This window comes from Caretta caretta, chromosome 23 (assembly GCF_965140235.1).
Source record: "Caretta caretta isolate rCarCar2 chromosome 23, rCarCar1.hap1, whole genome shotgun sequence".
NCBI classification, from domain to species: domain Eukaryota; kingdom Metazoa; phylum Chordata; order Testudines; family Cheloniidae; genus Caretta; species Caretta caretta.
The window spans coordinates 6,850,188-6,862,045 of NC_134228.1; the positions used below are offsets into that span (position 1 = coordinate 6,850,188).

Here is an 11,858-nt window from a genome sequence, read left to right on the forward strand (position 1 = left end):
AACAAAGCGGTGTTTTAATTGAACACTTTCAGACTCTTCCTCCCTCATAAAGAAACCAAAGCAAAGGGCACAAGCCCCAAACCTCCCAGAATCCCTTGCAGGTTCGGCTAGCTGGGCGTGAAGGTGGGTCATTAAGGTCCCCCAGTCTGTCTCAGGGATCCCACGGCTACCACCAAAACCCCACAGCTAAAAGTCAGCATGTGGATGGGAACAGCTACCCTGTTGGCATTCAGTGGGCACAGAATCTCCCTGGGCAGAGCCAGGGCCGACCTAGGAACTTCTCCAACCTACCTGAACTGGGTTTCTAGCTGCCCTGGGGAACCAGGACACCTGGGTTCCATGCCTGGCTCGGCCCAATGTTCTGGGTGACCTTAGGCGAGTCCCTTCCCTTCTGTGAGTCTGCCCCGGGTCCGTCCAGCGTGGTAGCTCTCCTGAGCCAGGCTGTCTCCTCCTCAGTGTTTGGGCAGCGCCCGGCCCATGGGGCCCCATTTGGGGTTGGTGCTACTGCAGGCCCCATGGCCTGAGGGCAATCTGAGACAAAGCTGAGGAGGGATCTCGAGTCTGCCACAGGCGTCTCTCGGTGCCCCATGCTGGCGTCACCCCATTGCCCCAGCCAGCGCCAAGCCCATGTTGGCAGCAGACGTGGGAACCTCGCGTTGGCACTGGGCGGGCGCTTTCGTCAAGGCCCAGCGAGGGATCGCGCTGGCATTAGGCTGTTTCCGGCTCTCCCGACTGGGGAGAAAAGCTGGGAAAGGTTGGGGGGCTCAGGCCCTGCAGGGAGAATAAAGACCCCCCCCCCCCCCCACACACACACACACACAACGGTTTGTGGCTCTCCTGATTTCGGAGGCAGTCTGGCGAATGGGGGGCCTGGCTCTGCTCTTCGGGCACCAGCTGGGAGCGTCCGCTCGGCGAGGCCCGGTGGGAATTGGGAGCCTAAAGAGCTTGGCGGAGCTGGGCCTGAGCTCCCAGAATGCACCACAGTCGGCAGCATCCCTGGCGTTGGGGGAGGAAGGGGGCTTGGGAACGGGAAGGGCTAGGCGGCGGGGGGGGAGGCAGCTGTGCCCACGCATGTCCCCCGGAGCGGAGTGTGCTGCAGGCCACGGTGTTGGCCACTCATGGGATTTCAGGGGGTGGCTCTGTGCAGCGCTCCCCCAGCACACCTGCTCAGCCCTCCCCTGAGAGGGACCTCCACTGGGTTGTTATTGTAGGGTCTTTCAGGAGCGCTGGGCTGGACACTGGTTTGTTACTGAGCAAGGAGGCTGCAGGTCTGGCCCATCTGCCCTGCGTGCTGCTCCTGGTGGGGGCAGGGGGATCCCTGCCCCGACCCTGCTCCAGCGCCTGGCTCCAGGTTCCAGCAGATGGGTCGTTAATGCGACGGGGAAGGCAGATGGATGCTGGAGGGGCAGGACGCAGCTCTGCAAGGGATGAGAGGGGGGCACCGTGCGCCCAGGCACCAGCCCCGCACCACAAGGCTTCGCGTCCTGGCCCCGGGCCCTGAGAGTCAGGTCAAAGGTCACACAAGAGTCCTGGCCCCCAGCGCCCCCGCCCCGCCCCGCTTTCCCCCACTAAACCCTACTCCTCTCCCAAAGCTGGGCGTGGGAACCCAGGAGTCCTGGCTCTCAGCCCCCCTGCTCTAACCTATATTTCTATATTCTGTCTAGACCCCACTCCCATCCTGGAGCCAGGGACAGAACCCAGGAGTCCTGGCTCCTCCAGTGCCAATTACCAGCCGTCAGGCCTCTCCCATAGAGGGGACAGAGAACCCAGGAGTCCCGACCTCCAGCTCTCCCCTGCTCTACTCCCTGGACCACACTCCCCTCCCTCCACTGCCTTGTACGTTGAAGGGGGCCCGTGAGCCATCCTGCCTGGTTCTCCCTTCGCTGGAGCAGCCCAAGGGGCTGGTGCAGGAGGCACAGTGATGCCCCCCCCCCACGAGGCTGCTCCCTACCCCACCAGTGAATGGGGGCTCAGCCACCGAGTGGGACCCAGCCATTGTCATGGGCTGTTCACCCCACATGAGCCACCCAGCCCCGGCTATGCGCAGGGGCCAGCCAGGGCCCTCTTTGTCAGAACGGGGGGGGGGGGGGGGGCAGAAGAACCAAGGTCCTGCACAGAAGTGGGGGGCAATGGCTGGGTTGGGCCAAGGTTCTGGTCCCAAGCGTGTCCCAGATGTTTCCTTGCCCTGCTGTTGGGAATCCTACACTGCCCACAAAGGTGCCACCCTATTGCTGGCACTCAGCATGAGCTGTGGGTCATGCCCTCCCCACTAGACAGGCAGCTGTATCTCAGCACTAGGCACAGAGCCCCTGTATAAACAGCCCCCATGCCCCACCCCAGAGGTGGTTGCATCTCAGCACTGCATAACAAGCCATTCTTCGGTCTAATCTTAATAAAGCCTCCTTGACCTTGAGCTGACTGGTAAAGGAGCCCCCCGGGCCCCCCGCTGCCTCTCCCGGGGGCAGAGGGGGCAGAGGGTGACAGGCAGTGACCGGCCAAGCAGCGGCTGCCTGACCCCGGCGCTGCTCCTCACGTCACCGGGCAGGGGGCTTTGCAATGGGAACATTCCCGGGAATAAACAGGAAGCGCTCAGGCCCAGGAATCTCCCACGCTCCCCGTGCCAGGTGAGGCGCCCCCTGCTGCCTGGTGAGGGGAGTTACCCCACCCCCCCTGCTTGCCCCCCATGACCCCTTTGCAGCAGCGGTTTCTCCCTGCGTGGTCCTGAGTTGGGGGAAGCACAGCTGGGACTCCGGTAACCTCAGCGCTGCTTCAGCCAGCGTCTTGGCGGTGGAGTCAAAGGGGGAGATTTTCCCTTTGCCTGTTTGTTTAGTTTTCTCTCTTACCTAATTCCACTTGATCCTACCACCCACCCAACTTCCCTAAGGTCAGTGCCCTCCCTCGCCCCCAGAGAACCCAGGAGTCCTGGCTCCCAGCCCTCACAGTCGGACTGCCCTGTATGGCAGACACACTGCCGGGTCTCCAGCTTCGGTTGGTGCTGCCCAGATCCAGCCCAAGGCAACGGTGACCCCATCGTCCTCCTCCCCCAGCTGCTCCCCTCAGAGCTCTGCGCCCCACCCAAGAGGGCAAGGAACCCCACGCAAGCCCTGACGGATTCCTGCAGCCACAGTAGAGAACCCAGCAGCCAATGGGCCATGGAGCCTGAGCTCCCCACTCGCTCCAGGGGACCTCCGGGGCTGGAAGGGGGGCACTGGCCCTGCCATTCCTCCGCCCAGACCTCCTCTGGGTTCTATTCCCAGCTCTGGGGAGGGAAGGGGGTCTAGTGGTTTGAGCAGGGGGGGCTGGGAGCCAGGATTCCTGGGTTCTACCCCTGACGTGGGGAGTGGGGTCTAGTGGTTAGAGCACAGGGGCTGGAAGGCACAACTCCCGGGTTCTATCCCTGGTTCTGGGAGGGAAGTAGGGTTTAGTGGTCAGAGCAGGGGGGGTTGGGAGCCAGGACACCTGGGTTCTATTCCCATTTACCCTGCCTGTTTCCCTTCACGCACTGGGGACTGGGGAATTCGTTCAGTGCTTGGAGCTCCCCCAGGGAGAAAAAACCTGGAGCTGAGCCAATGGCTGCGGCCAGCTGGGGGCAGGGAGCCCTGCTGTTCTTCACTCCAACCCCGCTTCCGGCCAGCCCTGCAGCTCTCTCCAGGCTGTTCGCACGGCCCTGGTGACACGGGGCCGACCCTGAGCAGCCCCCGGCTAGGAGCCACCTGGCCTGGCTGGGCCCTTGTCCTCACACGAACTCCGTGACCCCAGAAAGGGGGTGAGCAGCGGTGGGGAGCCTGGGTGAGAATGTGCAGCGCTGAACACAGCTCAGCCCCATCGATAGCCAAGCCCCCCGTCCTGTGCTGGGGGTTTGGTCTGGGGGAGGGCCCGACTCCGTTCTGATCAGCCCCAGCAGACTCCAGGCTGCAGCAGGCAGGGGCAGCGGAGAAGGACCCTGTGATGGGGGTGATGGATGGGAGCAGCATGCCCCAGGGAGGCTAGTCCGATCCGGGGCGAGACTCGGGCCGGGAGGGGGCCCATGAGTGGGGGGGGGTGAGAGGGGAGTCAGGACTTGGTGGGGTAGGGCGGAGAGTGGTCAGACGGGGGCAGGGGCTTAAGAGGATAAACCCACCAGGGACCCTCCTTTTCCTTTTGTCCCTGGGCCCCCAAGGTCAGGGAAGCACCGGGGGGTTCGTTACAGCTCATCAGGGGAAGAGACCCCAGCCATAGCTCATGGGCCTCCCCCCATACTCCTTCCCGAATCACAGGGAAACCCACGCAGTGCCCCGCAAACCCTCCCCAGCCACCAGGGGGCAGTCAGGAGACACAGACCCCCACTCCGCCTGTGGGGAGACACTGTGAGTGCAGGGTCCTTCCCGTCCCTGCACACTAGGGAAGGGCCCCAGACCGCCTCCCGCACCACCCCCGGGGCTCTCACCCAGCACCCACATGCAGCCCCCTCTGGGGAGAGCCCGGCAGCGTCTCAACAGCCCGGCCCGACAAGGAGTTAGGGAGAATCTCGAAGCCAGGGAAGTGGCCGAAGGGGGGGAGGGGCGGGGGGGGGGGGGAAGAGCCGTGGGAGGGGCCTCTGCGGGGCAGAGTCAGGAGCTGTTCTACGGCTCCTATCAAACGCAGCCCCCAACTGCACAGGGCTGGCGGGCTGCGTGGAGCAAGGGGGCCAGCGCTGACAGCCGGGGAGACGCCCCCTGCCGAGCCCCCGGACCCCGCTCCATGGCGGCCCCCCTCCAGTCCCCCTGCCGAGCCCCCCGCCCCGCTCCACAGAGTCCCCCAGTGCCCCTGCCCTGATCCACAGCGCCCCCCCCCCCAGTGCCCCTGCCGAGCCCCCGGACCCCGCTCCACAGCGCCCCCCCCCAGTGCCCCTGCCGAGCCCCCGGACCCCGCTTCACGGCGCCTCCCCAGTCCTCCTGCCCTGATCCACAGCGCCCCCCCCAGTCCCCCTGCCGAGCCCCCGGACCCCGCTCCACGGCGCCTCCCAGTCCCCCTGCCGAGCCCCCGGATCCCGCTCCACGGCGCCCCCCCAGTCCCCCTGCCGAGCCCCCGGACCCCGCTCCATGGCGGCCCCCCTCCAGTCCCCCTGCCGAGACCCCCGCCCCGCTCCACAGCGTCCCCCAGTGCCCCTGCCCTGATCCACAGCGCCCCCCCCGTCCCCCTGCCGAGACCCCGACCCCGCTCCACAGCGTTCCCCAGTGCCCCTGCCCTGATCCACAGCGCCCCCCCCCGTCCCCCTGCCGAGCCCCTGGACCCCGCTCCACGGCGCCCCCCCAGTCCCCCTGCCGAGCCCCCGGACTCCGCTCCAAGGCGCCTCCCCAGTCTCCTTGCCGAGCCCCTGGACCCCGCTCCACGGCGCCCCCCCAGTCCTCCTGCCGAGCCCCCGGACCCCGCTTCACGGCGCCCCCCAGTCCCCCTGCCGAGACCCCGGCCCCGCTCCACAGCGTCCCCCAGTGCCCCTGCCCTGATCCACAGCGCCCCCCCAGTCCCCCTGCCGAGCCCCCGGACCCCGCTCCATGGCGGCCCCCCTCCAGTCCCCCTGCCGAGACCCCCGCCCCGCTCCACAGCGTCCCCCAGTGCCCCTGCCCTGATCCACAGCGCCCCCCCGGTCCCCCTGCCGAGCCCCTGGACCCCGCTCCACGGCGCCCCCCCAGTCCCCCTGCCGAGACCCCGACCCCGCTCCACAGCGTTCCCCAGTGCCCCTGCCCTGATCCACAGCGCCCCCCCCAGTGCCCCTGCCGAGCCCCTGGACCCCGCTCCACGGCGCCCCCCCAGTCCCCCTGCCGAGCCCCCGGACTCCGCTCCAAGGCGCCTCCCCAGTCTCCTTGCCGAGCCCCCGGACCCCGCTTCACGGCGCCCCCCAGTCCCCCTGCCGAGACCCCGGCCCCGCTCCACAGCGTCCCCCAGTGCCCCTGCCCTGATCCACAGCGCCCCCCCAGTCCCCCTGCCGAGCCCCCGGACCCCGCTCCATGGCGGCCCCCCTCCAGTCCCCCTGCCGAGACCCCCGCCCCGCTCCACAGCGTCCCCCAGTGCCCCTGCCCTGATCCACAGCGCCCCCCCAGTCCCCCTGCCGAGCCCCTGGACCCCGCTCCACGGCGCCTCCCCAGTCTCCTTGCCGAGCCCTCGGACCCCGCTTCACGGCGCCCCCCCCAGTCCCCCTGCCGAGGCCCCCGGACCCCGCTCCATGGCGGCCCCCCTCCAGTCCCCCTGCCGAGACCCCGGCCCCGCTCCACAGCGTCCCCCAGTGCCCCTGCCCTGATCCACAGCGCCCCCCCAGTCTCCTTGCCGAGCCCCCGGACCCCGCTCCACGGCGCCCCCCCACTCCCCCTGCCGAGCCCCCGGACCCCGCTCCATGGCGGCCCCCCTCCAGTCCCCCTGCCGAGCCCCCGGCCCCGCTCCACAGCGTCCCCCAGTGCCCCTGCCCTGATCCACAGCGCTCCCCCCCAGTCCCCCTGCCGAGCCCCCGGACCCCGATCCACGGCGCCCGCCCAGTCCCCCTGCCGAGCCCCCGGACCCCGCTCCACGGCGCCTCCCCAGTCCCCCTGCCGAGCCCCCGGACCCCGCTCCACGGCGCCTCCCCTCCAGTCCCCCTGCCGAGACCCCGGCCCCGCTCCACAGCGTCCCCCAGTGCCCCTGCCCTGATCCACAGCGCTCCCCCCCAGTCCCCCTGCCGAGCCCCCGGACCCCGATCCACGGCGCCCGCCCAGTCCCCCTGCCGAGCCCCCGGACCCCGCTCCACGGCGCCCCCCCCCAGTCCCCCTGCCGAGCCCCCGGACCCCGCTCCACGGCGCCTCCCCAGTCTCCTTGCCGAGCCCCCGGACCCCGCTTCACGGCGCCCCCCAGTCCCCCTGCCGAGCCCCCGGACCCCGCTCCACGGCGCTCCCCCAGTCCCGCTGCCGAGACGCCGGCCCCGCTCCACAGCGTCCCCCAGTGCCCCTGCCCTGATCCACAGCGCCCCCCCAGTCTCCTTGCCGAGCCCCCGGACCCCGCTCCACGGCGCCCCCCCACTCCCCCTGCCGAGCCCCCGGACCCCGCTCCATGGCGGCCCCCCTCCAGTCCCCCTGCCGAGCCCCCGGCCCCGCTCCACAGCGTCCCCCAGTGCCCCTGCCCTGATCGACAGCGCTCCCCCCCAGTCCCCCTGCCGAGCCCCCGGACCCCGATCCACGGCGCCCGCCCAGTCCCCCTGCCGAGCCCCCGGACCCCGCTCCACGGCGCCTCCCCAGTCCTCCTGCCGAGCCCCCGGACCCCGCTCCATGGCGGCCCCCCTCCAGTCCCCCTGCCGAGACCCCCGCCCCGCTCCACAGCGTCCCCCAGTGCCCCTGCCCTGATCCACAGCGCCCCCCCCAGTGCCCCTGCCGAGCCCCTGGACCCCGCTCCACGGCGCCCCCCCAGTCCCCCTGCCGAGCCCCCGGACCCCGCTCCAAGGCGCCTCCCCAGTCCCACTGCCGAGACCCCGGCCCCGCTCCACAGCGTCCCCCAGTGCCCCTGCCCTGATCCACAGCGCCCCCCCCCCAGTGCCCCTGCCGAGCCCCTGGACCCCGCTCCACGGCGCCCCCCCAGTCCCCCTGCCGAGCCCCCGGACCCCGCTCCAAGGCGCCTCCCCAGTCTCCTGCCGAGCCCCCGGACCCCGCTTCACGGCGCCCCCCCAGTCCCCCTGCCGAGCCCCCGGCCCCGCTCCACAGCGTCCCCCAGTGCCCCTGCCGAGCCCCTGGACCCTGCTCCACGGCGCCCCCCCAGTCTCCCTGCCGAGCCCCTGGACCCTGCTCCACGGCGCCCCCCCAGTCCCCCTGCCGAGACCCCCGCCCCGCTCCACAGCGTCCCCCAGTGCCCCTGCCCTGATCCACAGCGCCCCCCCAGTGCCCCTGCCGAGCCCCTGGACCCCGCTCCACGGCGCCCCCCCAGTCCCCCTGCCGAGCCCCCGGACCCCGCTCCACGGCGCCCCCCCAGTCCCCCTGCCGAGCCCCCGGACCCCGCTCCATGGCGGCCCCCCTCCAGTCCCCCTGCCGAGCCCCCGGACCCCGCTCCACGGCGCCCCCCCAGTCCCCCTGCCGAGACCCCCGCCCCGCTCCACAGCGTCCCCCAGTGCCCCTGCCCTGATCCACAGCGCTCCCCCCAGTCCCCCTGCCGAGCCCCCGGACCCCGCTCCACGGCGCCCCCCCAGTCCCCCTGCCGAGCCCCCGGACCCCGCTCCATGGCGCCCCCCCAGTCCCCCTGCCGAGACCCCCGCCCCGCTCCACAGCGTCCCCCAGTGCCCCTGCCCTGATCCACAGCGCTCCCCCCAGTCCCCCTGCCGAGCCCCCGGACCCCGCTCCATGGCGCCCCCCCAGTCCCCCTGCCGAGACCCCCGCCCCGCTCCACAGCGTCCCCCAGTGCCCCTGCCCTGATCCACAGCGCTCCCCCCCAGTTCCCCTGCCGAGCCCCCGGACCCCGCTCCACGGCGCCCCCTAGCGCTCAGTCCTGACTGCCGGGGACACGCCCCCTGCCGAGACCCCGCCCCGCTCTCCTGGCCCCGCCCCCAGGCTCTGACAAGCCGTCAGGCCCCGCGCTCCACCTCATCTCCTGCGGGGTGGGCGGGAAGTGGGGTGGGAGACACGTGGGGAGGTGGCCCGTGTTCTAATTTGCATACCCATGAGCTAATTTACATACTCGGGCAAGGATTTGCCTATACTCGGGCGCCGCACGTCTGGAATGCATACCCAGCTATTGCATATTCATGACTTCTTTTGCATACCCACCTTCTAATTTGCATATTGATTAGACTTATCCGGCGGGCGCACGGCGCAAACTCGCATATTCATGAGCATCGTTTGCATATTATGCGCCCCGCCCCTTCAGTGGCGCTGCAGGCGACGGGGCGGGGCTTGCGCGCTGACGTCACGGCGGCGCGGCGCGGGGCCGCCGGGTGGGAGGATGGTGGCCGGCGCGTTCCCCATCGCGAAGCTCCTGTACCTGGGCGTGCGGCAGCTGAGTCGGCCCCTAGCCGCGCGCATCAAGGCAGGGGCTCGCGCCAGCCCCTTTTTCCGGGCCTACGTCTGCGGGCCGCCCGCGCAGCGTGAGTGACAGGCCGCGTGCGGGGCGCTGAGCCAATGGGGCGGGGCTACAGGCCAGTGGGGCTCCGGAGGGGCGGGGCAGCGAGTACAGGGAGCCAACGGGGCGCATGCGGGGGCGGGACAGAGCTTTGCGGGCCAATGGAGGCGATGCGGGGGCGGGGCTGGATCTCTGCAGGCCAATGGGATTGTTGCGGTGGCGGGGCAAAGAGCATAGCTGGGCAATGGGGGCGCGGGGCGGAACCGGGGTCCCTTGAACCAATGGTTGGAGACTGAGGGCGGGGCGTGGGTCCAGAGGGCCAATAGGCGGAGCCCAAGGGCGGGCCCACGGCTCACAGTGAACAGGCACCCACAAAGCAAAGCCGTGAAGTGACCCTTGACACGCCCCCCCACAGCTCCCTGATTGGGCCGGGCCGGGCCGGCGGGGGCTGCGGGTCGGGAGCGAGGGGCACCGGCAGGGCTATGGGGAGCCCGGGGCCGGGCCGGCGGGGGGCTGCGGGTCGGGAGCGAGGGGCACCGGCAGGGCTATGGGGAGCCCGGGGCCGGGCCGGCGGGGGGCTGCGGGTCGGGAGCGAGGGGCACCGGCAGGGCTATGGGGAGCCCGGGGCCGGGCCGGCGGGGGCTGCGGGTCGGGAGCGAGGGGCACCGGCAGGGCTATGGGGAGCCTGGGGCCGGGCCGGCGGGGGCTGCGGGTCGGGAGCGAGGGGCGCCGGCAGGGCTATGGGGGGCCCGGGGCTCTGCCGGCGGGGGCTGCGGGTCGGGAGCGAGGGGCACCGGCAGGGCTATGGGGGGCCCGGGGCCGGGCCGGCGGGGGGCTGGGCTGGCAGCCCCCCCACTCATGCCCCTCCCCCCTGCAGTGTACCACTGGGTCGAGATGCGAACCAAGATGCGGATCATGGGCTTCCGTGGCGCCACCATCAAGCCCCTGAACGAGGAGGCGGCAGCGGAGCTGGGCGCGGAGTTGCTGGGCGAAGCCATCGTCTTCGGCGTGGGCGGCCTGTGCATCTTCCTGGAGTACGCGCGCCAGGCCTCCAACACCCGGAGGAAGGAGGAGGAGCAGAGCAGCACCCTGCTGGGCCTGCAGGAGCAGGTGGCCGAGCTGGGCCTGGCCGTGGAGACCCTGGACGCGCAGCTGCGTGAGGTGAACCGCCTGCTGCTGGACGTCTCCACCAGTGCCAAGAAATAGGGGCCCCCCCGGGACAGGCTGCCAAGGAGGAGCCTGGCACGTGTGGGCCCTGCCCCCCGGTGCCAGGGCGCAGAGCTGGCTTGGGCCGGGAGGAGCCTGCGCTGGACGAAGCGAGCGAGACAGGCCCCCCGTGTGGGCTGGGGGGTCCCGGCTCATGACCAGCCTCCGCGCCTGCAGAGTTTGAGTTTTCTACAGTGTAAATAGTCATCCATTAAAACCCACCTGCTGCTGAGGAGGCGGAGCCATGATTGGGGCGGGGCTGGGAAAAAGGGGCGGAGCCATAGGTCTGCCAGCAGCACTCCTTTGGGCCCGGGGCTCCCATAGAAAGTGGAACTGGTCCCAGCTCATCCTTCCCCGGGGTCTGGGATCGGCCCCTTCCCTAGGGCCTGTCATGGCTCGGGCAGCAGGGGGCCCAGCCAGAGCCACCTCCCTTCCGGGTGCCTGGCCGAGGGTGCACTCCATGGGGCGCAGTCCATGGGGCAGCCTGGCCAGAGTGATTCCTAGGGGGAGCCACTGGGTGGGGCTGCACGGGCAAAGCTGATTAATGCAGTGGGGCAGGGGTTGGAGGTCTCTATGCGCCCCCCTTCCATGCAGGCCCAGGGCCCCCCAGCTCCTCCAGTCCAACAGGACCCACATGGCCAGGCCCTGCTGCTGGTCTGGCGGGGGCAGGGGCTGCCCTGGACACTTTCTGCCCTAGCCCAGAGAGGTGGGGCTGCTCCCCCAGGATTCCCCCGTGGCTGGTGTTAGCGAAGGCATCCTTGGCTTGGTCCAGGGATTGAACCAGCTTCCTTAGGTTGGCTCTGCCCGGAGGGGGAGGAGCCATGGGGAGGGGGGCTGGGAGGCCTGGTTCTGGGAGTTGGCTGGGGAGGGGGCAGGGATGTTGGGGAGGCCCGGTTCTGGGGTGGGGGGAAGGGGTGCTGGAAAGGCCCACACTGGCCCTGGACGGTGCCGAGGGCTTGGGCAGTGCGGGGCCCCAGCCCTGGGAACAGAACCCAGGTGCCCTGTCAGCCCCACCACTCTGGACCTTAGCAAGAGCCCCCTGGCACTGCTGGCGGGAAGCCATTTGCTGGCCATGCAGCCCATGTGGGGGGCAACACCTGCTCACAGGGCCTTGAGCAAGAAGGGTCCTGCTTGATGGGCAGCGTGGGGTTGAGAGTTGGAGGGAGAGATGTCAGTCCTGGTTGCAGTTGCTTCAGAGGCCTGGGGCTGGTTTCTGAGCAGTTATTGGGGGGGTGCCATGCCCAGGGCATGTGCCCCCTATGGGAGCACCCTGCCCAGGGACCTGCCCCGCACATCAGCTCTGCTGGCCCTCACCCGCAGCTAGCAGGGCTGGGGCAGGCAGATTTAGGATAACTTTTTGCCAGACCCCCCCACCCCATGGCTGGGCCTGGAGAAACTGGCTGACAGCTGCCCTGCTGGAGTGAAGCCCTAGGGACCAGCTGCCCGCTCCCCATCCCCACCTGTCACAGAGTCCCTGGGCGATGCTCTGGAACTGCTCCCCATGAAGCCAGGCAGGACTCTCGGGAAGTCTCCTTTCTGTGAGCAGCCTGTCTGCAGGGCAAACAGCTCACACGGCTTCCACCTTCCTGGGTCTGACCTCAGAGCATTCAGCCTCCTCTGCCCCTCCA

At 70.3% G+C, this 11,858-nt stretch overlaps 1 protein-coding gene across 2 annotated transcripts; it reads left to right on the top strand.

Moving 5' to 3' along the window:
• The first annotated feature begins 8,850 nt into the window (after window positions 1-8,850).
• On the top strand, window positions 8,851-10,462 carry OPA3 (outer mitochondrial membrane lipid metabolism regulator OPA3). Of its 2 annotated transcripts, none has more exons than XM_048834393.2 (2): window positions 8,851-9,049; window positions 9,902-10,462. In XM_048834393.2, exons 1-2 carry the CDS (start codon window positions 8,908-8,910, stop codon window positions 10,228-10,230), a joined length of 471 nt encoding a protein of 156 aa, XP_048690350.1. In that variant the 5' UTR covers window positions 8,851-8,907; the 3' UTR covers window positions 10,231-10,462. The 2 variants fall into 2 exon arrangements, with proteins under 2 accessions (XP_048690350.1, XP_074978609.1); XM_075122508.1 differs by lacking the exon at window positions 8,851-9,049 and adding an exon at window positions 9,486-9,672.
• The last annotated feature ends 1,396 nt before the right edge of the window (window positions 10,463-11,858 follow it).

What these genes read in the sequence shown, in the direction of transcription:
- OPA3 (XM_075122508.1), top strand. Translation starts at nt 9,507, where the DNA reads ATGGGGAGCCCGGGGCCGGGCCGGCGGGGGGCTGCGGGTCGGGAGCGA. An exon ending in CGGGCCGGCGGGGGCTGCGG is followed by an intron (nt 9,673 to 9,901) that starts GTCGGGAGCGAG and finishes TCCCCCCTGCAG; the next exon opens with TGTACCACTGGGTCGAGATG.